The 26,354-nt window shown below is 39.7% G+C and overlaps 1 protein-coding gene across 1 annotated transcript; it reads right to left on the reverse strand.

Moving 5' to 3' along the window:
* Positions 1-18,378: 18,378 nt before the first annotated feature.
* Positions 18,379-20,181, reverse strand: LOC121248870 (desmethylxanthohumol 6'-O-methyltransferase-like). The gene is made up of 2 exons (XM_041147475.1): positions 19,332-20,181; positions 18,379-18,773 (listed from the first exon to the last, which is right to left on the reverse strand). The coding sequence occupies exons 1-2, from the start codon at positions 20,097-20,099 to the stop codon at positions 18,474-18,476; spliced, it is 1,068 nt and encodes a 355-aa protein (XP_041003409.1). The 5' UTR covers positions 20,100-20,181; the 3' UTR covers positions 18,379-18,473.
* Between the last annotated feature and the right edge of the window lie 6,173 nt (positions 20,182-26,354).

Consider the following 26,354-nt stretch of genomic DNA (forward strand, 5'->3'; position numbering starts at 1 on the left):
TTCTGAAGGCACCATGGGGGTCCTCGACCACCACGGACAAACAACTCCTCGCCCAACAACTCGACCAATATTTCATGGCCTTCCCTAGCCATGCACTTGTCGGCAAGCCACTCCTCGCCCACTCGGGGCGAGGTCTCCCCTTGGTGAAACTCCTCGCCCACTCAGGGTGGGGTCTCCTCTCGCCCATGGCCATGCACCACGGCCCTTGAATTCTCACCTACGAGGTAGATCCCTCTATCATGGGCACCTCGCCCTGGCTTCTTTGGCTGTTGGCCTCTCGGACGAACCCCTTAACACTAGACTCATCGCCTGTGGTGTGCTACTTGGCCATGCAAACTCCTCGCCCAGACTCAGCCATGCAAACTCCTTGGTTATGCATCTCTTTAGCCCTGGACTCCTCGGCTAGTGCACATCTCAGTCACTCCTCGACCATGCACGTCGGGTAGAGCTCCCCGGCCATGCATTCTTTCTTTAGTACATATGGTCTCCTCGGCCAAACACACTAAGCCAGCTTCTTGGTGATGCATTCTTCGGCCAATGCATGTGGTCTCCTCGACCACAGCAGCATGGATAGAAAAATCTTGGCCAACCCATCACAGGCCCCATTGCTCGGCCACATGCATGGCGGACACGTGGCCCGCTACCTCACTCAGCAGGTAACATCTCGATGAATTAACAGCCAGTATTTATGCCAGTGTTGTGCATGGTGCATGTGATGGACAACAAGGAACTACCCAGTAATCGACTCGCCCACAGTACACGACTCAAGAGAAAATAAATGGATCGAAAAGACGAACGACTTCCCCAGCAGTAAGCTGACTCAAAAAAAAAAAAAAAAAAAAGGAAGAAGAGCAAGGGGAGAAGAAACGACAACCAGTTGTGGGCAATTTCAGTCAAGCAAAAATTGACTTCTTCAACTAAAACTCCCCAGTTAGTCTTTCCCAAAATTTATGTGAATTTTATTTATGATAACAAAAGTGATTTCTATAGTGCGGAACACCGGCCACCTAGCCCAACTCGGGCAGCCCTCGGACATCCAAGACTGTGAATTAATTTCTCGGAATTAACATGCAAGCGGGCACCTCGGGAATCACCTAAACTGGATACCTTTGGGAACGAGTCAACGGGCTCGGCAACCGCCTAAAGTTGATCCAAGGGGTCGACAGGCTCCCTTACCATTTTGCGTAGGTGACCATATACAAACTCCCACACTAATAGTAAACTGGGAATGTTAATAGCGGCTCGCATTGGAAGGGAAAAATCTCACCAACACCATTGAAAACAAAAATGTTGAATGAATATACGCTCTTAGACAACAACAAGCGAGTCCAGTCTATGAACTGCTCAATCTCCATCATGACAAAGAGGCGGGTCCAGTCTTTCGGTTACCCTGCTGACCACCATTTTAATAACAAGTTAAGAGGAGGGAAAGGTCAGGGACTGCCCTGCCTCCCAAGCGCTTGAGTAGGCGGGCAAGTCACTTGATTGCCCAACCACCCTTGTGCGCATGTTACATGGTCGAGTTTATCTCCCGCCACGTCCGAGCTCCGCGCTTGCATCTTATGTGGTCGAGTACAACTCCCGCCTAACTCCACGTCCAAAAATCTTTGTCGCTTAGTGTAAGTCAAACGGATAACCAGTAAGCCACTCCTGAAGTTTAATTCTCTACGGAATTCGGGGGATCATTTCGACTGCATATTTTATATTTAAAGATTCTCAATATCTTTTTTAGAACAAATAACTCTTAAGAATCATGGGCAACTGGAAGAGATAAAATATACACGGCCCAAAGTAAGCTTACTAAGTCTAGCCCAATGGGAGAGGTCCAACCTCTAGAAGATAAAGTATTAGAGAGGAAGGGGAGACAGTGAGGGTACAAGGGAAATGAGGGTGTCGAGATAAGAGGAAAATAAAAGAAAATGGAAAGGAAATGAATATGTCAGACATGCAAGGGAAGGTGACAAATCCTCACCACTCCCTTGGGGCACTCGAAAAGATGGGGCCTATAAAAGGAAACGGCTAGACGATTTCAAGGGGACTTTTTTTGACTTAGACCTCTTTTTGAGCTTCTTCAACCTTAGGAGAGGAGCTCCAGTGAGGAGATTTCCACCAGAAAAATATAGCTCTAATCTCCATTATACAGAGAATATGAAAGACCATGAGTGATTGTAAATAGCATATTATAGTAGATTATTCCCTCCCCAAAAATCCCGTGAATGTAAGTAATATGTCGAACTATGTAAATTTGTGTGTCCATTTCACTTGTACATTTTCAGTATTTATTTTTCATTCACTACCATGGACATATGTACAGTCACACCGGACAATGCCGAGGGCTCTAGACTACACCGATCGAGGCACAGATCATTAAAGCGTGCCGTGAATGACTTTCTCCCCTTCGGGACTGTTGTTAAATTTTTGGTATTAAAAAAACTAATTTTTTCCAAATCTTTTTTCTTTCATTCTTGATATGTAAGAAAGTTTTCTTCAATTTTCAACATAAACATGTTTAAAGAGTAATGATACATGTAAATCTTTTTTTACAACCCTTTATATATAACTATATTTTAAAATGAGGGTATTTATGTAAAGTGATGTTACTTTACAAAAATGCCCCTCATTTAAAATATAGTTATATTAAAAGTTGTAAAAATAATTATATATCTATCATTTTCTATGTTTAAAAAAAACCCCAAAATGATATCTTCTGCACAATAAGATTGTTTTTTTTTTTGAAAAAAAAAAGAACCAAAATCATATTACAAAAACCTGAAAAGGCACCTTAAAAATTTTTCCTTGTAGATATCTTGTCAATGAATCCTACCGTTTTCGCAAACAAAAAACTTAAAATACAACTCAAATTCTTTACTCAAATTTATCGTTTGTTCCAAACATGGTCTGAGATGGGAACTGGATGAAGGCAGAAAGGAAACTTTTTTAGTTTGGCATAATGAGAACAGGGACAGGTGTCCTCCGTCCACACATTTTGGGCTAAATTAAGTGTAAGGGAGAAAAAACCCCCCAATGAGATGTTTTTGGTGGAATTCCCATCTTCCTTTTGCTGGGGTACCAATTGCTGGGGTACCAATACTAGAGCTGAGAGACAAAGGCTGTTTTGGACGGTCTGAATTAAAGGGTGGGATGCTCTTGTGTGGTACCATAGAAGTGAATAGCATTGCAGATTTCTATTGTGAAAAGAGAAAAATATTTATAATCGTAAATTGTAAAACTGTCGTATTATCATTTTGAAAATAATAAATAAAATGTGAGACACATATAAAAAAAATAAATTTTAATAATAGATCTCATTCTTTTTTAAAGTGATTATGTAACGTATATACACTTTAGATTACTCTTGTACAAAAAGGGGCCGCTGGTGTTACAGAACTGTTGCGGAATCAGTTTTAGCTAGCTTCATTGGTTAAATAAGGGAAGCCGGCCATTAAATGAAGTATCTTAGTGCGCTTGCGTCATGTACTATAGAAGACAATCGAAGTTGGGCACGGACCACGGTACTGTTTATATTTTGAGCATGTATTTTTTAAAGTCCAAATTAACAAGTGTCATGAGTCATTTCAATAATAATAATAAAAAATATGTACTTATCATATGTTCCAATATAAATAATAATTTTTTAAATAAATTCCAAGCCATTTTAAAGAAAAATTTTGTTCTTTAATTATAAGAGTTGCATGTCAAAATTGTTTGTAATTGTTAATGGGATTTCAGGTCACGTGATCGATTTATTTGGTTTATTTCTAGAAGAATTAAATCGATAAAGAAAGTGAACTCGATCGAACCCAATTATTATGCGGGTTGACATCATTCAAAAGGCTCTCCCTTTCCCCTTCTCTCTAAAACTCTCTCCCTTTTCTTTAAAACTTCTTTCACAGATTCGGCTAGAGGGGTGGGAGCTTCGGCTCCCTTCCCCTCCCTCCCTCCCCCCCTCCTTCTCCTCCTCCTCCTCCTCCCTCCCTCCCTTCTCTTCTGTGTAGTGTTTTGTTTTTGTGTATTTTCAGGCGTAATAAAGAAGAATACTGATCTGGGTCTTCCTGTCCCCTACAGGCCAGCACGTGCCCCGCCATGGTGGTTCCCAACCACCAATCTTCAAGACCACCGAATACGGCACCAAACGGAGCGATGAGTAGCCCGCACGCGCGGGTCGAAGTTCCGGCATCATTTCGGTGTGTGTCTTTCACGCACCACCGGGGAGCCCTCTGCCAACACCACGCGCGGCGTTTCTGGAGTCTGTGAGGCCGGGATCTCCAAGGTCGACTGTCCGGTCTTTTCCTAGAGTGGCGCGGCACGTGCCACAGCAGCCTCTGCGCACTGCTTTTCCTGTTTTGTGCAGTGTTTTTTTTTGTAGTTTCTTTTGTGTAATGTTGTTTCTAGGTAAATAAAAATCCAAAAAAAAAAAAAAAAAAATAGTGCCTTCGGACTTTGGTCCGAATGGAGTAGTAGTCCCCCTTCCGCGTTGACGAGGTTGGTGTACCCAACCCTGCTTAGTCAGGGTATGAGGCTTTGTAACCTCTGTCATGGATAAAGGTGGTATTTTATCTAAGATCTAGGTCTTTAGAGATTTACCGTCTGGACTAGACCATGTCAGTCACGAAAGTGTACTGGGTAGCTACTATCGATTGTAATTGACTTATTTTTTCAAGTGAACTTTGTAAGTCCTCTCTCAATAAAAGGTTATATCCGTTTTATCAAAAAAAAAAAAAAAAAATTTATTATGCGGGTTATAGGCTCTTTATAATATAAATCAAAGCACATATAAGAATAATTTTATCACCCTTTTTAAATCAATTAACCCAAAAAATATCAGTAATCACTAAGTACACAAAATGCAAGCGAACACACCCATTAATTATACATAAATAAAATTCTTAAGTATTTTTTTTTTTCATGCTGGTTCACTGTACTTGGCTGAGATGTGATATTAAGAGCTATCCGTAGATGTGGTCATGTTGTACTATGTTTGATATGAGATGTAAACCTTATAAGGGCATATAAAAAAAGATGGCAACCTAACTTTCCAGAAAACTTCGGGCTACGAGCTAACGGTATGAAACAAAATATGGAACACATCTTATCTTATTTCTTGTCATTTATTTTCTCAAAATAAGAAAAGAATATTAAGAATAAAAGCTTACAATAGTGAAAGTTAATGACCCGTGTGAGGGAGGGGCTCATCCCTGAAGGGCCCAGGCCCAGGGAGACCAAGCCCAGGGACTCCAGGCCGAAGGACAAAACCCTTTCGTGAGTTAAGAGTCTAGGCCGGAGAATCACTTGCTGAGCCTGTGATTGCAAACCTATCTGGAAAGGCCTTTTAACGTCGAGCTCGGATGTGTGTATGAGATCGTCTCGGGGCTCGGCAGCCTACCAGGACCTATCGTAGGACGCTAGGCAAGAAGCCCAGCTGCATGCGGACGGTTGAACGTGCCCGGTCACAGACTTGTCAAACTCAAGGGACGCCGCACTTAATTGCATGAGTCAGGAAACCCAACATGCAACGACGTAACCTTCCCAGGCCTAGCACGACTGACACACCACGATCTCTTTTGGCAGCAGGACATAACAGGTATAAATAACGGACATCCTTTCTATGGGAGCTCTCTCTCAACTTTTGATTGTTCTTACTATGCTTCAAAGTTGTTCATAGAGAATCGTTCACTGACTTTGGCATCAGAGTGACCTCGGACGTCACCAAAGCCCTTTCCCCTTGTTTTCAGGTGGCGTGAGCTTGTTATCACGGAAATGCTTGGACTGTGAAACATGACATCAACAACATGTATCAACAACATGTATCTTCTCTGTTGAAATCTGTATTATAGATATGCATGTCCGTTTTGAAGGTATCGAAAGGAAAAACAGTAAAAGTAATTGTATGCCTATAATAAGAGAGTTTTGGGAATGGAAGACACCAAGAACAGACATGGAATTTATAGAAATAAGAGCACACAAGGACTTTGTAACCTCGTCCTTATGGTGAGACTTTAAAAAGTAATTTTAAAAAATAAGACGAAAATTACTGACCCTTTTAAAATTTTTTCTCTTTCCTTCCCAATATATGAAAGATTCTAAGTTTAAAACTAAAAACTACCCTATAAATATAAGAGAGAGTTTTGTAGCGGAAATCATTAAGTTAAAATTAAAAGTAATTTTACATAAATAATCTTTCATACATTATATAAAACTTGTCTAGGCTTCTGTAACATTTCCCTTGAGCCAAGTCTGTCCTTACGCTTCTTCCTCGTTTTGTCCCTAAGAGGGGAAATGACATACATAAAAACTAAAGTGAGTCAAATATTCAGTAAGCATTATTTCATAATTATAAAACTATACGAACATAGATTTTCATTCATGCATTCATCATTCTTCTACATACTTTACGTAAAACATTCACTTTCTTTGAAAATATTACAAGGTGGAACTTAATGTTTTCAGTTCTCATAGAACATCCTCCACACCTTGTACATCCTTCATGAAGAGTTAAATGATCATACAACATTCAATTTAACTTTTTTCACTTTTTCTCTGGCTGGTACAGATTGTTTCTCTCTGTGTGTTGGTGTTAGTGGACTTTTGGACCCAAAATTTGCCCATGGCCATAGGTTGGGAATCCCTTTCAGTCAAGGGGTAGCACTGGGTGTACTACCAGTACTACTTACCTGGCATTGCAATCTGCCTAGTCTTTTGGTACCATAATTTTTTCATTAAGTCATGCCCGTTATGTATTTTCATACATTAGAACATTCATTCATTTAAGTAAATTCTTTTTCATTCATTCCTTGTAGTCCTTTCATTTTCATTTCTTTTCATTCATCAGTCGATTCATTTACTAAACATCATTTCAAAACATAAGGGTAAGCATCATCAGTAAATATCATTTTATATCATCCATTAAACATTCATTTCATAACATCATTTAAACTTTATTTCATGACATCATTTGAAAATCCTTTCATAGCATCATTTAAATATCATTTCACAACTTCATTTAAACATCAATTCATAACGTCATTTAAAAACACTTTCATCGCATCATTTAAACATCATTTTAAAGTATCAAGCATAAACCTTAACATTTAATTTCATGAAAATAAGGATAATAGCTGTTGCATATAACATCAATTCAAATGCATATAACTATTACTTGGGGTGCATAAATAGGAGTTGCCAAAGAAGGACTTTATATACATATTAAACGCTTATACTTAGCATACTTTCATAAGCATCATTTCATTTCATTTCATAAAATATCATAAAGAGAAATATTTATTTTTTATTTCATATCATTAGAAAAACCCTATAAGAGTATGAACATAATACTTACCTGAACTCCATACCATATTCATTTCATGCAGTCCATTCATGTGCTTGTCAGATGGCAGCCTACATACATACATAACCTTAACATCATTTACTTCCTCAAGTAAATAAGTAACTAAAACTTAGAAAATACATAAACTATCCTTCACTTGGACTTCCTTCACTCAGACATACTCTTATATCCAAGTTCATATTCTATGCTTTCCTTTATCACATTTCCTAAATTCTCAAACCCATAGCTTGGTATCCACTTGAGGTCACCTTTCCAACACATAGCATTCTATTTCAAGTTCTTATCCTTTAAAGTGAACCCGATTCACTTTAAGGGTTAATACACACTATCACCTTCATCACACTCATCACACTCATCCTACCAAACCATCACTTTCGATGCATAACTTAAACCAACCAAGTTATATAACCCAATCCTAGTCAATACATATATACACCCCTTTCTTCATTCATGTATAACCTAATCAACTCTTCACCATAATCTTTAATCATGCATAATACACAACTTTAAGCCAACCTTGGGGCTCAAACATCGTGTACTCATGCTTAATACATATTATCCACTACATATGAAAAATCTATCTGGCACATGTGTTCAACCAATTTATACATATACCTTACCCCTTTTATCATCTAAAATCAACATATAATCCACTAAAAGGCCTACTTGTATAAACAAGCTTCATACACAGACACTAACGTCCAACTCAAACACATACAATCATCAGGTTTCATAGTCTTACCCAACCTTCACGATCCTAACCACTTCCAAACTGCACCGTGATCCCATCACTTCACATGACATCCAACCACTGCACAATTATCCAATCACCCCATTCTTCTCACAACACAACTCTACATTTAACCCCCGTCACTCCATAGCACACTGCCATAACACCAACTACACCACACCTACGCAACAAACTCGTCACTTCAAACTACTCAGTCATATCACAAATTACTCCACAATATTGTTCACAGTAATCCCAACACTTCAAATCACCTATCGACATTGCATAACAACCCCATCACTTCACAATTCACACTGCACAACTTCGCACTTCACAACAACAACAACACACTTCACATATAATACCATCGCTTCAATTACACAACTACCACCAACTACTCCATTCACAGCTCACAACACGGCACAATCACAACACCATGCACTTCATAACAACAGCACAGTCCACAATGCTAGTCAAGTTTCACAAAAAAATAACTATCAAGGAAAGGAATAGATATTATACCATACGTCGGGCTGACTCATTGCATTGCTTGCTGTTCGGCAAGGTCCTGTGGGGTCAAAAGCCAGTGGTTTAGGTGGTGACAGCCCCATGGTAATCACTGTTGTGACCTAAACAGGGGCAATTTTGGGTTGCTTGCAACTAGGGTTTGGTGGGGCTTCATGGTGGCAGTAGGAGGTGGGTTTTGGTCTCACTGTGGTGGTTGATGGCTGGTGGGTGGTGGCTTGGTTTGGCCATGCACGAAGGAGAGAGGGCAATGTGCGTGGATCTGTGGAGGGGAAGGGGCTGGGTTGCGATGGTGGGTGTGGGGTGACATCACGACGACTCGTGGCACTGGGAGGTTCGGCTGTATTGGGAGGATGGGCTGAGGCCATGGCTTGTGGAATAGAGTAGGAGAGAGAGGGGGGAGGGCCTCGGGCTGGGAATGGAGGAGGAAGGGAGGCTTAGGTGGAGGGGCTGGTGGCAACCTTACTCTCTCGATAGCTGCGGTTAGGAAGCTAGGGCACGAGACTTTGACACTTCCAACTTTGCCTCCATGGAGCTCCTACTTCGTTGGCAAGGGCAACATAGGGAGAATGCTACATGGGAGCCATATTCGAATTTGAGATAAACCTACCCACACCTTGTGGGTAAGGTTTTCTGAAGAGGTGGGATATCTGTCACACACGCATGCTAGGGCTAAGAGAGGATCCGGGTTGGGCGTGGGCAAGGGACATGGAAGACTTGGATTGGGCTCAACAAACTTATATGCGACTATGGGCTGGGCCCAGTTTATTGCTTTGACACTTTAAGCCTTATACGACTCATTTTCTAGTTTAATTCACTGTATTTCTTTATGCTTATTTTACCCTTAGTTTGTTATGAATCCTGCCATGTGACTGGAGGATGCACTGCTAGCTGTTAGTGGGAATCTGTTAGTATAAGGCTTGCTAGAATGACAGAACAATGATTGAAGAATATTATTTGGTTATTGAATACAATTTCTATCAATTCCATTTCTTTTTCTCTCCATTGTTCTAGAGGCTTCTCACCCTCTAAGTGAGTCAATTCCATTGTCTTCCCTAATTTCTTGGTTAAGTGTTACAATCTGGTATTGGAGATTTTGATCTCATTGTACTTGCAATGGCAGATGGTACATGAATGAGTCAATTACAAGAGGGATTGATGAATCTGAACAAATCTATAGAGTCTCAATTTAAAACAGTGGAAACCGAAATGCTAGCATTAAAGCACCAATCTGATGCTATCATGCAACAGCTGACAACCATGAATATTGAGCTGCAAAAGCTATCCCACAACTTTGGTCACTCGGAGTCATCCAATCACCACCATCGCTGCGAGGAGCACCATGAACTTGGAGGAGAAATGATGCCAGGGTTAGTACGCATAGATTCTCCAAGTTTTACAGGGGAAGACCCTACGAGATGACTTTTTAAGGCCAACCATTTCTTTAATTTTTACAGTACACTTCCACAACACAAATTGAGGTTGGCATCCTTTCATATGGAGGGTCAAGCCCTCATTTGGTTCCAAGACCTAGAAGAAACTGGTGGTGTGGACCATTAGAAAGGTTTCACTCAAGCCTTATTAACTAGGTTTGGACCTAGCTCCTATGATGACCCCATGGAGTTGTTAACCCGTTTGAAGCAAGTGGGGACTTTGGAGGATTATAAATCCAGTTTTGAGGCCTTGTTGAATAGGTTGGGAGGCTTATCTATGCCTTACAAATTTAGTTATTTTTTGAGTGGTTTGAGGGATGATATAAGACTGTATGTGAAAATGCTCAAACCAAAAAAACTACTACAAGAGGAATTATTGGGAGTAATAAGGAGAATTTTTAAGGGAATATTTCCAATACCTGAAACCACAAATACCAGAAAACCTTATTACAGCCCAACCACAACACCTAAAGGACCTCCCAAAGTCCTAGTTCCTGTCAAAAAAATAAATTAGGCCCAAATGAAAGATCGCAGGGATAAAGGATTATGTGCGATTCAAAATGGAACCCAAACCACAAATGCTCCAACCCAAAAGTACTTCTTATTAAGGAGGTAGAGGAGGACTTGGGGGAGAAAAGTGGGGAAGAAGAAACCTTAGAAAACCCAATACTCAACACCCAACCAGAAATCTCCCTACATGCCTTGTTAGGCTCCCAAAATCCCAAGACCATGAGATTGAGGAGCGGAGTGGGGGACCAGGAGGTGGTCATACTAGTTGACTTGGGAAGTACCCATAATTTCTTAGATTCCTTAGTGGTAAGAAGAGGAAATCTGGAAGTAAAGGGGGAGGACAAGGTGAATGTGAAGGTGGCTAATGGTGAGCTACTCACTAGTGAAGGAAGCTGTCTTGAATTAAAGTTTAGAGTACAGGGAAATAAATTTTCTATAAAAGTGCACGTGTTGGTTTTAGCTGGCTGTGACATGGTGTTAGGGGTAAAATGGCTGGTGGAATTGGGGCCAATACTCTAGAATTTTTCAGATCTGACCATGGAATTCTAGCAGGGTGGAAGTTCCATTAAGTTGAAAGGTTTGTGCCCTACAACCAAAATTGAGTTTGGGGGACTCAATAAAACCATAAACTGGAAAAAAGAGGTTTATTGCTGCATTTAATGGAGGCTAATACAACTTATGAGGGTGAACAGGTGCCTGTGCACATAAAGCACCTATTAGATTAGTTTGCTGATGTTTTTGGGAAACCTCAAGGGCTACCACCTAATAGGGCACTTGACCACTCCATTAACTTGGAACCCAACACAATACCCATGTCGGTGAGACCCTACAGGTACCCGTACTTCTAGAAGGATGAGATTGAAAGAAGCATCAAAGAGCTGCTGTCAACTGGGATAATTCAGCCCAGTTAGAGTCCATTTTCCTCACCCGTGCAATTGGTGAGAAAGGCGGACGGGTCTTGGAGGATGTGTGTGGACTATAGGGCCCTTAATAAGGCTACTATCAAAGTCAAATACCCCATACCAGTAGTGGAGTAGCTGCTTGATCAACTCAGTGGGGCTAAAGTGTTTTCAAAGCTGGACTTACATTTGGGTTATCACCAAATAAGGGTAAAGGAGGAAGATATCCCTAAGATGACCTTTAGAACACATGAGGACCACTACAAGTTCCTAGTTATGCCCTTTGGGCTAATTAATGCCCCCTCAACCTTCCAAAATTTAACGAATGAAATATTTAAGCCATACTTAAGAAGATTTATTTTGGTTTTCTTTGACGACATCCTAGTCTACAGCAAAAGTTTGGAGGATCATGGGCAACATTTAAAACTGACTTTGGAGATTCTAAGGGTACACAACTTACTAGCTAAACTCTCAAAATGCAGGTTTGCTTGTCTTGAGATGTCCTATTTGGGACATTTAATATCTACTAGTGGGGTGAGAGCAGATCTGCAAAAAATTAGAGCCATGGAGGAATGGTTCTTCCCGACCACACTAAAGGCTCTTAGGGGCTTCTTGGGTCTCACGAGATATTACAGGAGGTTTATAAAGGGTTATGGGGGCATTGCAGGGCCTTTAACCAGCCTGTTAAAGAAGAACCAGTTCATTTGGACCCCTGAGGCTAGAGAGGCTTTTATCAAACTTAAAGAAGCAGTCACTAATCCCCTGTCCTAGCCTTACCAGACTTTACACTCCCTTTCATCATAGAGTGTGATGCCTTAGCGAAACCATTGGGGTTGTACTAATGTAGAAAAATAGGCCCATTGCATGGGCCTATTTTAGCCAGGCCTTGAAGGGAAGGGTGCTAGCCTGATCTACTTATGAGAAGGAATTGTTTGCTTTAGTGGCTGCCATCCAAAAATGGAGACCTTACTTGAATGGGCAGATTTTTACAGTAAGAATAGACCATCAAAGCCTTAAATTCCTATTGGAACAAAAAGTTGGCACTCCCATGTAGCAAAAATGGGTGTCTAAATTATTGGGGTATGACTTGAGGGTTGAGTATAAGAAGGGTACTGAGAATAAAGTGGCTGATGCCCTTTCTATAAGGGATGAAGGTGGAAAGGAAGAGGTGGAAGTTAGCATTTCTGCTTTATCACCACCCACCACTAGCTAGTGGGAAGAAATAAAAGAGGGGGGGGGGGGGGGGGGTACCCCTAAGACCCCTATACCTCCAAGCTGATCACTCGATGGGAAAAAGACCAACTTCCTCAGAAATTCACAGTGAGAGATGGGGTGATTTACTACAAACAGAGGCTATGCCCAATCATGGTGATTCAAGACTCAAGGTATTACAGACCCTTCATAATGGGCCTTTAGGGGGCCACTCAGGGTATGACAAGACCTTACATTGTGTGAAGAGAGAATTTCATTGGCCTGGCATGAGGTCAGATTTAAAGAAATTTATAAGAGAATGTGAAGTGTGTCAGGAGGTGAAATCTGACCAGTCTAAGCCTGGAGGGCTCCTCCAACCCCTGCCCATTCCCTCCCAACGTTAGTTTTTCTTAACCATGGATTTCGTGGAAGGCCTGCCTAATTCTCAGGGGTTTAATAGTGTGTGGGCTGTAGTGGACAGACTAACTAAGTACGCACAATTTGTTCCCTTGTCCCACCCCATCTCTGCCAAAACAATGGCCTTGCTCTTTGTTAAGCATGTGCTCAAACTGCACGAGATGCCATAGTCAGTAGTGTCAGACAGGGGTAGTGTCTTCACCAGCTTATTTTGGCAAGAACTCGTTAAAACCCAGGGGATACAGTTTTGGTTTAGCACCTCTTATCATCCCCAAACTGACGGTCAGACAGAGGCATTGAAAAAATGCTTGGAGAACTACCTATGGTGCTTTATGGGTGATCTGCCTAAGTCTTGGGCTCACTGGGTTTCCCTAGCCAAGTGGTGGTACAACACTAATTACCACCCATTGACCCGAACCACCCCATTTGGGGCCTTATATGGGTACAGGCCTCCAAAGTTACTACTCTATGTCCTAGGGACCACTAAAGTCAAAGCTGTGGAAGAGAACCTCAAAACCAGAGACCACATAATGCAATTGTTGAAATAGAATCTGCACAAAGCCCAACAACGCATGAAGAGATATGTAGATTTGAAGAGAAATGATGAAACTTTTGAAGTTGGAGAGTGGGTTTACCTCAAGTTACAACCATATAGGCAGATGACAGCGGCTCGAACACAAAGCTTGAAACTTTCACCCCGTTATCACAGGCCTTTCTAGGTGACACAATGGATCGAGAAGGTGGCTTACTGGCTTGAATTGCCACCTACGACGTCCATGCACCCGATATTTCACATATCGCAGTGGAAAAGGAAGCTAGGGTACAAGACTTCGACACTTCTAACTTTGCCTCTAGTCAACACCGAAGGGGTGATTAAACCAAAACTCACGAAGGATGAGGAAATACAAGAATCAAGCCCTCGTGGAGCTCCTGGTTAATTCGTTGGCAAGGGCAACATACGGAAGATGCGACATGGCAGCCATATTCGGATTTGAAAGAAACCTACCCACACCTTGTGGGCAAGGTTTTCTGAAGAGGAGGGATATCTGTCACATGCACAAGCTAGGGCTAAGAGAGGATTTGGGCTGGACGTGGGCCAGGGACATGGAAGACTTGGATTGGGCTCAACTGATTGATATGCGACTATGGGCTAGGCCCAGTTTGTTGCTTTGACACTTTAAGCCTTATATGACTCATTTACTAGTTTAATTCACTGTATTTCTTTATGCTTATTTTACCCATAGTTTGTTATGAATCCTGCCATGAGATTGGAGGATGCACTGCTAGCTGTTAGTGGGAATCTGTTAGTATAAGGACTGCTGGAACGATGGAACAATGATTGAATAATATTATTTGGTTATTGAATACAGTTTCTATCAATTCCATTTCTTTTCCTCTCCATTGTTCTGGAGGCTTCTCACCCTTTAAGTGTGTCAATTCCATTTTTTTTCCTAATTTCTTGGCTGAGTGTTACAAGATCTGAGAGAGATTGGTGACGCTTGGGGAAGAAGAGAAAGGTAGATACGTGGGGCTGGGGGCTGCTCGTGGTGCTGGTTCGATGCTGGGATTTGGGCCGAGCTACGGAGGCCCATGGCGATGGAGGAAACCCAAGATAGAGGAACCCAGGGGTTGAGGCTTGGGAAGAGAGGATTGGGGAAGGAGGGTAGCTGAGGGAGGAGAGACTGTTGCCGATGAGGTGATATGGTGGCGGCGCGGCGTGGGCTACGGCGGGCAACGTTTGAGAACGGAGATTGGGTAAGGGGAGGACGACGACTGGAGGGAGGGGAGGGGAGGGGAGAGAGAAGGGGGAAAGTGAGGGGGAAAAGTTAGGGTTTTTGGAATCTACTCCCAACCTTTCATTTAGGGGTTTCTAGTTTGATCTAACGGTAGAAATTAAACACAAATAATAAACTAAGTAAAAATAGGAAAATAAAATAGAAATACCATGGGACTAATTTAAAACCCAACTTAAATTCTAAAAATATAATCTTTCATCATAAAATAAAATGATGAAGTTTGCTAAATAGTTCTAAGAGAAATAAAACCATTTAAATAAATAGAGTTTTCAGCATAAAATGAAATAATGAATATTACATAATACTCTTACAGAACTAAAATCATTTGCTAAAACTATATTAGTTTTGGGGCTCCAAAATATAAAAAGGCTTGCTTTTAAAATTGGGCTTGTTTCAATATCATTAAAAATACCCTATTTAAAATAATTTTGGACATTTAAAATATTTTGAAGACTTTAAAATACTGGGCTCCATTTAAAAATCATCTGCAATATTTAAAATACAACTTTAAAATTTAAATCGTAAAAGCGAGACTCGTGACCAATCGAGAGAAAAATGAGCGCCTTTGTGAAATGGTGATTGTAGGGGGAAAAATCTTGTAAAGAACACAAGCGTATATAGCCGCCGGTGGAATGATTGTCTTGTTTTTTATATTGTAAGTACTAAAATACTCTTCTGCACAATGTGCTATTTCCAACAACACCCACTCTCCATGGTTAAGATTAAAATCACTCTTAGAAATCTTGGAAAAATTGGAGTCCTACTGCTAACATTGACTTAAAAATTTAATTTTCTTACAAAAGTACCAAGTACAAATATTCTTTATAATAAATAACGTCGTTTTGTTAGGGCTGTACAAGAAATAGAAGGACTGACCTGGACCGACTCAGACTGACCAGCCGAGCTCAAAACCAGTAGGGAAGCGATTAGTGGACGGTGGAATTTTATCAAAACTGATGTCGGTCGGTTTAGTCTCGGTTCGAACCAGTAGAAAACCACTGAACTAGCCGATGTCTTCAACCAATTTTTTTTTCTTTTTATATATATAATCCATTCTAAAACATTGTCATTTCCAGGTGAAACAACGTCGTTTTGCTTATGCAGTTTAAAGAAAAATGGGAATGCTTTGTTTCTGCCTAGGGTTTAAACAACCCTACTCTCAGTCTCTTCTCATCTCGTCATTTTGAGCCCTCAGCACTCAGTCCTCTCAGTCTCCAACGGTGCAACGACTCATCCCTTCCAGCGTCTGCAGTGGTGCAGTCCTCCACATCCCTCCGTTTCAAGCCCTCGTCCTCCACTACACTCTCTAGAGGCATCGGCATTGACAACTTCCTCTGCCGTCCCCCTCATTTCATCCTCTCCATTCTCCAGATAATTTTTTTTTTTGTCTAGTGATATTTCTATTTTCTTGATTGATGATTCTGTTGTTTACTATTTTCATGGATTTTTAGATGATTCTGTTGATTACAATGTCTTGGATTCTTAGATGGTTCTGTTGTTTATGATTTCTATTTCCTGGATTTTGGAATTTGGTGGTTGCCTGGTTGGATTGAATGGCTACTTTGGGATTTTTTTTTTAAGAGATGCAACTGATTTCCAACAAACCGCCAAACTGACCGTGAACCGGCCGGCGACCTTACCGGCTGGTTTTACCCATTACACGGCCGATTTTCGACCTGTTTTCTTCCCCAAAATATCAGTTTCGGTCGGTTTCGGTTTGTGCAAAAAACCAAACTGGGGGGTTGGTTTTTCCTCGGTTCAAATTTTCACCCCTACATTTTGTATTAAAATATTGACATAATAAATGAGCATCCGCGGAAGCATTTAATAAAATTTCTTAAACTTTGTTACTATCAAAATCATGACTTACATCTCTGTACATGATTTAAGTTTGTGTCACTCTTCCCTGGACTAACTCCCGTCCTGCAACTCTACTTTCGTAAATATTTTAACCTGGGTGGTTTAAAAATATAAAAACAACTAAAATGAGTCGATGAATCAATAAGAAACCCATCATAACATAAACATAATTAACATAAGTTTTTCATAACATTTTGTTGAAAATTAAAATCATGACTGTTCATAAATATGATAATGGCATTCATGGCTTGAAAATGTTTTTGGTATATTGACTAATCTAAATTATCTAACTTATCTGGATTAACTGACTTGTCTGACTGACCAACACTTAACCTCGTGACCATATGAGGAACTGTAGATCTCATATGATAAAATACTATGGTAGACCACCCTTGTGTCTGTCGCTTGCACATCCACCATATATGCAATGATGCCATGCATCTAAATGACCATATAATTAATTTGATCTTCATCATTCACTTGATCTTATAAAAGCTAACGTGTCTTATGCAACGTGAAATGCATAAGAAGCATAATAAATATATAACTATAATATACAAAATGAAAAATGATCATAAATTATGATGAATTACGTGTTGGCAGATATCATGATATACATGGTACATAAATATTGCCTTCCAAAAAACTGGCTTTAGTAATAATATATATAACTAGTTAACGTATGCTAATCCTACTTTTGATCAAGCTACTTACTTGTTGTGTTGCTTCCTAAAATCTCTTAACACGGACGATGGTGGTCTTGCTGTGTTTCAATGTGGGGGAGATGAGGCTGCGGCATGATGAAGGTAAAAAGAGAGCTAAAAACCAAAATGTCTAGGCTTGTGTACGAACTATATTTTTTGCTATTTAGTTTGAACATCTAAAAAGAATGAGATTGTTTTTAAGTTTCTGGAACAATTTCTATTGTATGTTTGAATATATTATGCAGGTTTATGAAAAAAAATATATTACTTGAGAAAAATATTACATATTGTTCAAAGGCCCTAAAATTGTTCGAACAAATATTATACAGCATTCAAATGAGTACATTTACATTCGAAAGGACATTGTATGCAATTTGCGTTCGAACGCATCCATACCAATTGATCAAAGATACAGCCTTAGAACATAATTAGCGTTGTGTTCGAACGTGATAACTATTTGAATGGTTTCTCACACCATCAAAAATTACATATATGTTCAACCATTAAATATACTATTCGAACGTGTCTCTGAATAATATGGTCGAATGTATATATATTAGAATTCAACTGAATATGCAATGCAATGTGTTCAAACATTCTACGGTGTTTGAACACGATGAGTTGATTGTTCCAACGTGAATTTGGGAGGAAAATTTTGTCATTATGGAATCAGATTTACGCTCGAATGCCATCGAACAGTTTCGTTAAATTCTGTCCCAAAAAATATGTTTGGGATGAAAAGTTGAATTTCGTCCCAAAACATCTTTTGGGACAGTGATATTGGAAAGAAATTTTTTCATCACCAAAACAATTTGGAGACAAAAATGTTACATTTTGGGATGAAATTTTTTGTTCCAAACAATCTTTTCTGTTGTAGTAATGTACGACTAAAATTGCCTGTCATAAAAACTCGAATGCAACAAAAAGACCTCAAAGGAGCTGCAATTAGTTGTGTTAACTCTGAAATCTTAAAAACTCAAACTCTCTATTACTTTTGTTTTTATTCATTGGTGCAATAGCCTTACAATATAAATTAAGAGACTTTACTAATTCTCTATTAATTTCATGCTGGGTGGGCCTCTATAATAGATAGAAAAGCAGGAATCTTGATGATCTTGTGGTGGGGAAAGCCTCCTCCTTTGAGCAATTTCTTCCAATCCAGCTCTGTCCTCTCCTTTCCACTCGGGGCTATTGTCATCATTATCAAATCGAATGCTAAGCCTGTCTCATCAAATGGTCCATTTCCATTGGGCTCCAGAACATGTTCCACAATAATAATCTTCCCAGTCTTCTTTGGTATTGCCTTTACACAGTTTTTTAAGATCTTGATGCAATCTTCATCGCTAAAACCGTGCAGTACTCTCTACATGAAGAAAAGAAAAAAGTCACATGGGTCGACGTTGCGTGTATGTAGCCTGTATGGGTGTATATATAATGGTATAAATCAAAGCTACTGAGACAAGCATCGACATGGAAACTCATGGCAAGTTAATCATTTAGTGTTAATACAATAAGGCCGCAAGCATGTATTTATATTCAAATTATTATTTTTCACTCTTTCCAGGATTGTGGACTGTTTCTGCCAGTACTCCGTTTTTAAAATATAAACATTAATTTCATGCTACATATATATAGGATAATTTATTTAAGAACGAAAATTAAAAATCGTCTATATTGTTTCTTAAAACTACAAGAGGATTTGTATATAAATTAACAATTTGGTTCCAAAAAAAACTAAATCCTCGAGTCGAACTTCTGAGGTAAAAATATAGATATGACATGATATTTTGGCTTACAGCTATCAAACAAATGATTGGATTGTCATGTTAAGCTAGCAAATGAACGAACGAGACTAATATTTGTGAATGTACTCAAACATTGATAAATTGATCTGAAACTGACGATTGGGTCGATTTACTACCTTTAATAGAATTGCATCAGCATTGGGAATGGCCTCAAACATGTTACCCTCAACATGGGAGACCCCTTGGTGCATTGGTGCCGTTGTGATAACATGAGGCAGATCGAAGTTGATGGCTTTGATGTGTGGATGTGCTTTCACAATCTTAGCCACCATCTCGCCAGTCCCACCTCCGACATCCACCAACGAGCCATTAATGGAACCGAACCCTTCTCTGTATCCCCATAAGATTGGCCCTGCCACGAGCTTGGCCGTGCAAGCCATTGCATCGTTGAACATTTGATTGAATTTAGGGTTGTTGTGGGCAAAGTCTATGACCTCACAACCATGGACCTTGCTGAAACCAGTGCCACCTTCCTTGACACATTGGCTAAGGGAAAACCAGGAAGTCATTAGCCCTGGATGGCTTTGCATCAATATGAATGGAACCAGGCTAAATTCAGAGCCTTGCATGAGCCATCTTGACGTGTGAGCTGTCAACCCATAGAGAGTGATCTCCCCAGAGTCTGATGGTTGATGATGAGTGATGAGGATATCTTTGCGCACTAGCAATCTCATGACGCGTGCGAGGTTGTCGACGTTTAGAGAGGGAGAGTCTATACCAGCAGCTATTTGGGATAGAGTGATTGGGCCACCATGGGAGTGTATGATGTCAACAATGCCGAGCTCCAAGGCACATCTCAGTGCCATGGAGTCCGTAAAGGCAAATATGTTTCCCCAAAGCTTTGCTTGGCCTTGTATCATTGCCTCCATAGTTGTGAGTTCCATTTTCTCACTCTCTTATGGAGTAATACTCGTCCGCTTTCAATTGGTATATAAAGAGAGAGAGCAGAGTTTGGTAGCTACATGCCCCTGCCTACGGGCGCGGGGGGGGTGTGGTATAAGGATTACGCAAGTGGTTTGGTGAAAATGCTCAATTATCTTTTGCATTACAACTTGTCTTAATACAAGACTATGGCTATTTAAGGAATATATAACCATAAACAAGAATACAACTATTTAAGGAATATACAGCCAAAAACATAGTTCCTATACAGAGATATTGACAGAGAGGGAAATAACGGATGAGCATGATTTATAAGGGAATGGACGACATGGGGGAAAACGTTTCTGTTCTCGTGAGAGAAGAACCTCGTGATACAATATAAGGATTATGCAAGTGATTTGGTAAAAAGGCTCAATTATATTTTGCATTACAACTTGTCTTAATATAATACAAGACTATGGCTATTTAAGGAATATACAACCATAAACAAGAATACAGCTATTTAAGAAATATACACCTAGAAACATAGTTGCTATACAGAGATATTGACACGGGGAAATCACGGATGAGCATGATTTATGTGGATTCCCTTATAGCGGGAAGGTCGAACTCTGGGCCAAAGCCGGTGCATGGATCCTTGGGAGCTATCTTAAACCCCATAAATCCTTCTAATTAATAAAATAGATCATTAGAAATATCATCAAGGACCATCTTCATTTAATCAAGCCTATGCCCATGCCTACAAGGCGGAACACCAACCGCCTAGCCCAACTCGGCCAACCCTTGGACATCAAAGATTGTGAATTAATTTCTCGGAATTAACATGCACGCAAGCACCCTGGGAACTGCCTAAAGTGGATATCTTTGGGAACAAGTCGACGGGCTCGGCAACCGCCTAAAGTTGATCCAGGGGGTCGACGGGCTCCCTGACCATTTTTCGTGGGTGACCATATACAAACTCCCACACTAATAGTAAATTGAGAACGTTAATAGCGGCTTGCATTGGGAGGGAAAAATCTCCCCAACACCATTGAAACCAAAAAGGTTGAATGAATATACGATTTTCGACAATGATAGACAAGTCCAATCTTACGAACTGCTCGATCTGCACCATGCCAAAGAGGCGGGTCCAGTCTTTCGGTTGCCTAGCTGGCTACCATTTTCATAACAAGTGAACATAAGGGTAATGTCAGGAACCACCCTACCTCCCAAGCGCTCGAGTAGGAGGGCAAGTCACATTATTTCCCGACCACCCTCATGTGCATATTACATGGTTGAGTTCATCTTCCTTCACATCCGAGCTTAGTGCTCACATCTTACGTGGTCGAGTACAACTCCCGCCTAACTCCAAGCCCAAAATCTTTGTCGCTTAACGAGAGTCAAACAGATAACCAATAAGCCGCTCCCTGAGTTTACTTCTCTAAAGGAATTTGAGGGATCATTTCAACTGCATATTTTATATTTAAAGATTCTCAAGGTCCTTTTTAGAACAAATGACCCTTAAGAATCACGTGCAACCGGAAGGGATAAAATATACACAGCCCAAAGTAAGCCTACTAAGCCCAGCCCAAGGGGAGAGGTCCCACCGTTAGAAGATAAAGGAAGAGAGAGGAAGGGAAGGGACAAGGGAAATGAGGGTGTCGAGATAAGAGGAAAATGAAAGAAAACGGAAATGAAAGGAAGATGTCAGACATGCAAGGGAAGGTGGCAAATCCTCATCACTCCCTAGAGGCATTCGAAAAGATGGGCCTTTAAAAGGAAACTGTAACGCCCTAATGGAAGGCCCAAATCATATGACCTATACTCCAAAATGACTAGTCAATGATACAATTGGAGGCCTATTGGAACCTTATAAAGGGTAAGAATTTCTCATTCCCAAGCAATGTGGGATCTTATACACCACCTACCTTTATCCATATCATATGGGGTATCACAATCTACCCCCGTTAAATTCCCGACGTCCTCGTTGGGCCTGTCCATTGTAGGTGACACCGCTCAAATCCCACACTTTTGGTTGGGATAGGCTCTGATACCATTTGTAACGCTCCAATGGAAGGCCCAAACCACATGACCAATACTCCAAAAGGACTAGTCAATGATACAATTGGAGCCATATTGAAACCTTATAAAGAGCAAGAACTATTCATTTCCAAGCAATGTGGGATCCCGTATACCACCTACCTTTATCTATATCATATGGGGTATCACAGAAACGGCTAGACGATTTCAAAGGGACTTTTTTGACTTTGACTTCTTTTTCAGCTTCTTCAACCTTAGGAGAGGAGCTCCAGTGATGAGATTTCCACAAAAAAAAATATAGCTCTAATCTCCATTATATAGAGAGTATGAAAGACCATGAGTGATTATAAATAAGCATATTATAGTGGATTATCCCCTCTCTAAAAACCATCGTTGATGTAGATAATATGTCGAACCACATAAATTTGTGTGTCCATCTCAAAAAAATTCTTAGTATTTATTTTTCATTCACTGCCATGAACATACGCACAGCTGCACTAGACCATGCCGAGGGTTCTAGAATACACCGATCAAGGCCCAGATAGTCATAGCAGGCCGGGAATGACTCTTTCTCCCATTCGGCACTGTTGTTCGATTTTGGGCATTAAAAAAGCTAGTTTTTTCCAAATCTTTTTCCTTTCATTCTTGATGATATGTAAAAAAGTTTTCTTCAATTTTCAACATAAACATGTTTAAAGAGTAATTATACCTATAAATCTTTTTTTACAACCCTTTATATAACTATGTTTTAAAATGAAGGTATTTATGTAAAGTAATGTACTTTACAAAAATGCTCGTCATTTAAAACATAGTTGTATTAAAAGTTGTAAAAATAATTGTATATCTATTATTTTCCATGTTTAAAACCCCAACATGATATCTTCTGCACAATATTTTTTTTTTTTTTTTAAAAAAAAGGAACCAAAATCATATTACAAAAACCTAGAAAGGCACCCTTAAAAATTTTTCCTTCTAGATATCTTGTCAATGAATCCTACCGTTTTCGCAAACAAAACACTTAAAATACAACTCAAATTTATTGTTTGTTCCAAACATGCTCTAGTGCGCTTGCGTCATGTGGTATAGAAGACAATCGATGTTGGGCACGGACCACGGTACTGTTTATATTTTGAGCATGTATTTTTTAAAGTCCAAATTAACAAGTGTCATGAGTCATTTCAATAATAATAATAAAAAATATGTACTTATCATATGTTCCAATATAAATAATATTTTTTTAAATAAATTCCAAGCCATTTTAAAGAAAAACTTTGTTCTTTAATTATAAGAGTTGCATGTCAAAATTGTTTGTAATTGTTAATGGGATTTCAGGTCACGTGATTGATTTATTTGGTTTATTTCTAGAAGAATTAAATCAATAAAGAAAGTGAACTCGATCGAACCCAATTATTATGCGGGTTGACATCATTCAAAAGGCTCTCCCTTTCCCCTTCTCTCTAAAACTCTCTCCCTTTTCTTTAAAACTTCTTTCACAGATCCGGCTAGAGGGGTGGGAGCTTCGGCTCCCTTCCCCTCCCCCCTCCCCCCCTCCTCCTCCTCCTCCTCCTCCTCCTCCTCCTCCCTCCCTTCTCTTCTGTGTAGTGTTTTGTTTTTGTGTATTTTCAGGCGTAATAAAGAAGAATCGTTGTCGCTTAGTGTAAGTCAAACAGATAATCAGTAAGCCACTCTCGGAGTTCAATTCTCTATGGAATTCAGGGGATCATTTCGACTGCATATTTTATATTTAAAGATTCTCAATGTCTTTTTTAGAACAAATAACCCTTAAGAATCGTGGGCAATTGGAAGAGATAAAATATACACGGCCCAAAGTAAGCCTACTAAGTCTAGCCCAAGGGGAGAGGTCCCACCTCTAGAAGATAAAGCAATAGAGAGGAAGGGGAGACAGTGAGGGTGTAAGGGAAAGGAGGGTGTCGAGATAAGAGAAAAATAAAAGAAAATGGAAAGGAAATGAAGATGTCAGACACGCAAGGGAAGGTGACAAATCCTCACCACTCCCTAGGGGTGCTCGAAAAGATGGGGCCTATAAAAGGAAACGGCTAGATGATTTCAAGTGGAATTTTTTGACTTAGACTTTTTTTTCAGCTTCTTCAACCTTAGGAGAGGAGCCCCAGCGAGGAGATTTTGACTAGAAAAATATAGCTCTAATCTCCATTATACAGAGAGTATGAAAGACCATGAGTGATTGTAAATAGCATATTATAGTGGATTATCCTCTCCCCAAAGATCCCGTGGATGTAGGTAATATGTCGAACTACGTAAATTTGTGTGTCTATTTCACTTGTACATTTTTAGTATTTATTTTTCATTCACTGCCATGGACACATGTACAGTCGCACCGGACAATGCCGAGGGCTCTAGACTACACCGATCGAGGCCCAGATCATCATAGCGTGTCGTGAATGACTTTCTCCCCTTCGGGACTGTTGTTCAATTTTCAGCATTAAAAAAACTAATTTTTTCCAAATCTTTTTTCTTTCATTCTTGATGATATGTAAGAAAGTTTTCTTCAATTTTCAACATAAACATGTTTAAAGAGTAATGATACATGTAAATCTTTTTTTACAATCCTTTATATATAACTATATTTTAAAATGAGGGTATGTATGTAAAGTGATGTTACTTTACAAAAATGTCCCTCATTTAAAACATAGTTATATTAAAAGTTGTAAAAATAATTGTATATCTATCATTTTCCATGTTTAAAAAAAAAACCCCAAAATGATATCTTCTGCACAATAAGATTTTTTTTTTTGAAAAAAAAAAAAAGAACCAAAATCATATTACAAAAACCTAAAAAGGCACCCTTAAAAATTTTTCCTTGTAGATATCTTGTCAATGAATCCTACCGTTTTCGCAAACAAAAAACTTAAAATAGAACTAAAATTCTTTACTCAAATTTATCGTTTGTTCCAAACATGGTCTGAGATGGGAACTGGATGAAGGCAGAAAGGAAACTTTTTTAGTTTGGCATAATGAGAACAGGGACAGGTGTCCTCCGTCCACACATTTTGGGCTAAATTAAGTGTAAGGGAGAAGAAACCCCCCAATGAGATGTTTTTGGTGGAATTCCCATCTTCCTTTTGCTGGGGTACCAATACTAGAGCTGAGAGACAAAGGCTGTTTTGGACGGTCTGAATTAAAGGGTGGGATGCTCTTGTGTTGTACCATATAAGTGAATAGCATTGCAGATTTTTACTGTGAAAAGAGAAAAATATTTATAACCGTAAATTGTAAAACTGTCGTATAATTGTTTTGAAAAAAATAAATAAAATATAAGATAGATATAATAAAAATAAATTTTAATAATAAATCTTATTTTTTTTTAAAACAATTATGCGACTTATATACACTTTAGATTACTCTTGTGAAAAAAGGGGCCGCTGGTGTTACATAACTGTTGCGGAATCAGTTTTAGCTAGCTTCATTGGTTAAATAAGGGAAGCCGGCCATTAAATGAAGTATCCTAGTGCGCTTGCGTCATGTAGTATAGAAGACAATCGAAGTTGGGCACGGACCACGGTACTGTTTATATTTTGAGCATGTATTTTTTAAAGTCCAAATTAACAAGTGTCATGAGTCATTTCAATAATAATAATAAAAAATATGTACTTATCATATGTTCCAATATAAATAATAATTTTTTAAATAAATTCCAAGCCATTTTAAAGAAAAACTTTGTTCTTTAATTATAAAAGTTGCATGTCAAAATTGTTTGTAATTGTTAATGGGATTTCAGGTCACGTGATCGATTTATTTGGTTTATTTCTAGAAGAATAAAATCAATAAAGAAAGTGAACTCAATCGAACCCAATTATTATGCGGGTTGACATCATTCAAAAGGCTCTCCCTTTTCCCTTCTCTCTAAAACTCTCTCCCTTCTCTTTAAAACGTTTTTCACAGATACGGCTAGAGGGGTGGGAGCTTCGGCTTCCTTCCCCTCCCTCCCTCTCCTCCTCCTCCTCCTCCCTCCCTTCTCTTATGTGTAGTGTTTTGCTTTTGTATATTTTCAGGCGTAATAAAGAAGAATCGCAGATCTGGGTCTTCCTGTCGCCCACAGGCCACCACGCGTCCCGCCATGGTGTTGCCCAGCCGCCAATCTTCAAGACCACCGAATGCGGCACCAAACGGATCGACGAGTAGCCCGCACGCGGGGGTCGAAGTTCCGGCATCGTTTCGGTGCTTGACTTTCATGCACCACCGGAGAGCCCTTTGCCAAT

Source organism: Juglans microcarpa x Juglans regia, chromosome 2D (genome assembly GCF_004785595.1).
Source record: "Juglans microcarpa x Juglans regia isolate MS1-56 chromosome 2D, Jm3101_v1.0, whole genome shotgun sequence".
In the NCBI taxonomy this organism is placed as follows: Eukaryota; Viridiplantae; Streptophyta; class Magnoliopsida; order Fagales; family Juglandaceae; genus Juglans; species Juglans microcarpa x Juglans regia.

Excerpts from the sequence above, each read along its gene's own strand:
- LOC121248870 (XM_041147475.1), bottom strand. The coding sequence starts at position 20,099 with ATGGAACTCACAACTATGGAGGCAATGATACAAGGCCAAGCAAAGCTT. Across the intron at positions 18,774-19,331 it reads CTGATGCAATTCTATTAAAG|AGAGTACTGCACGGTTTTAG; the intron begins GTAGTAAATCGA and ends TTCTTCATGTAG.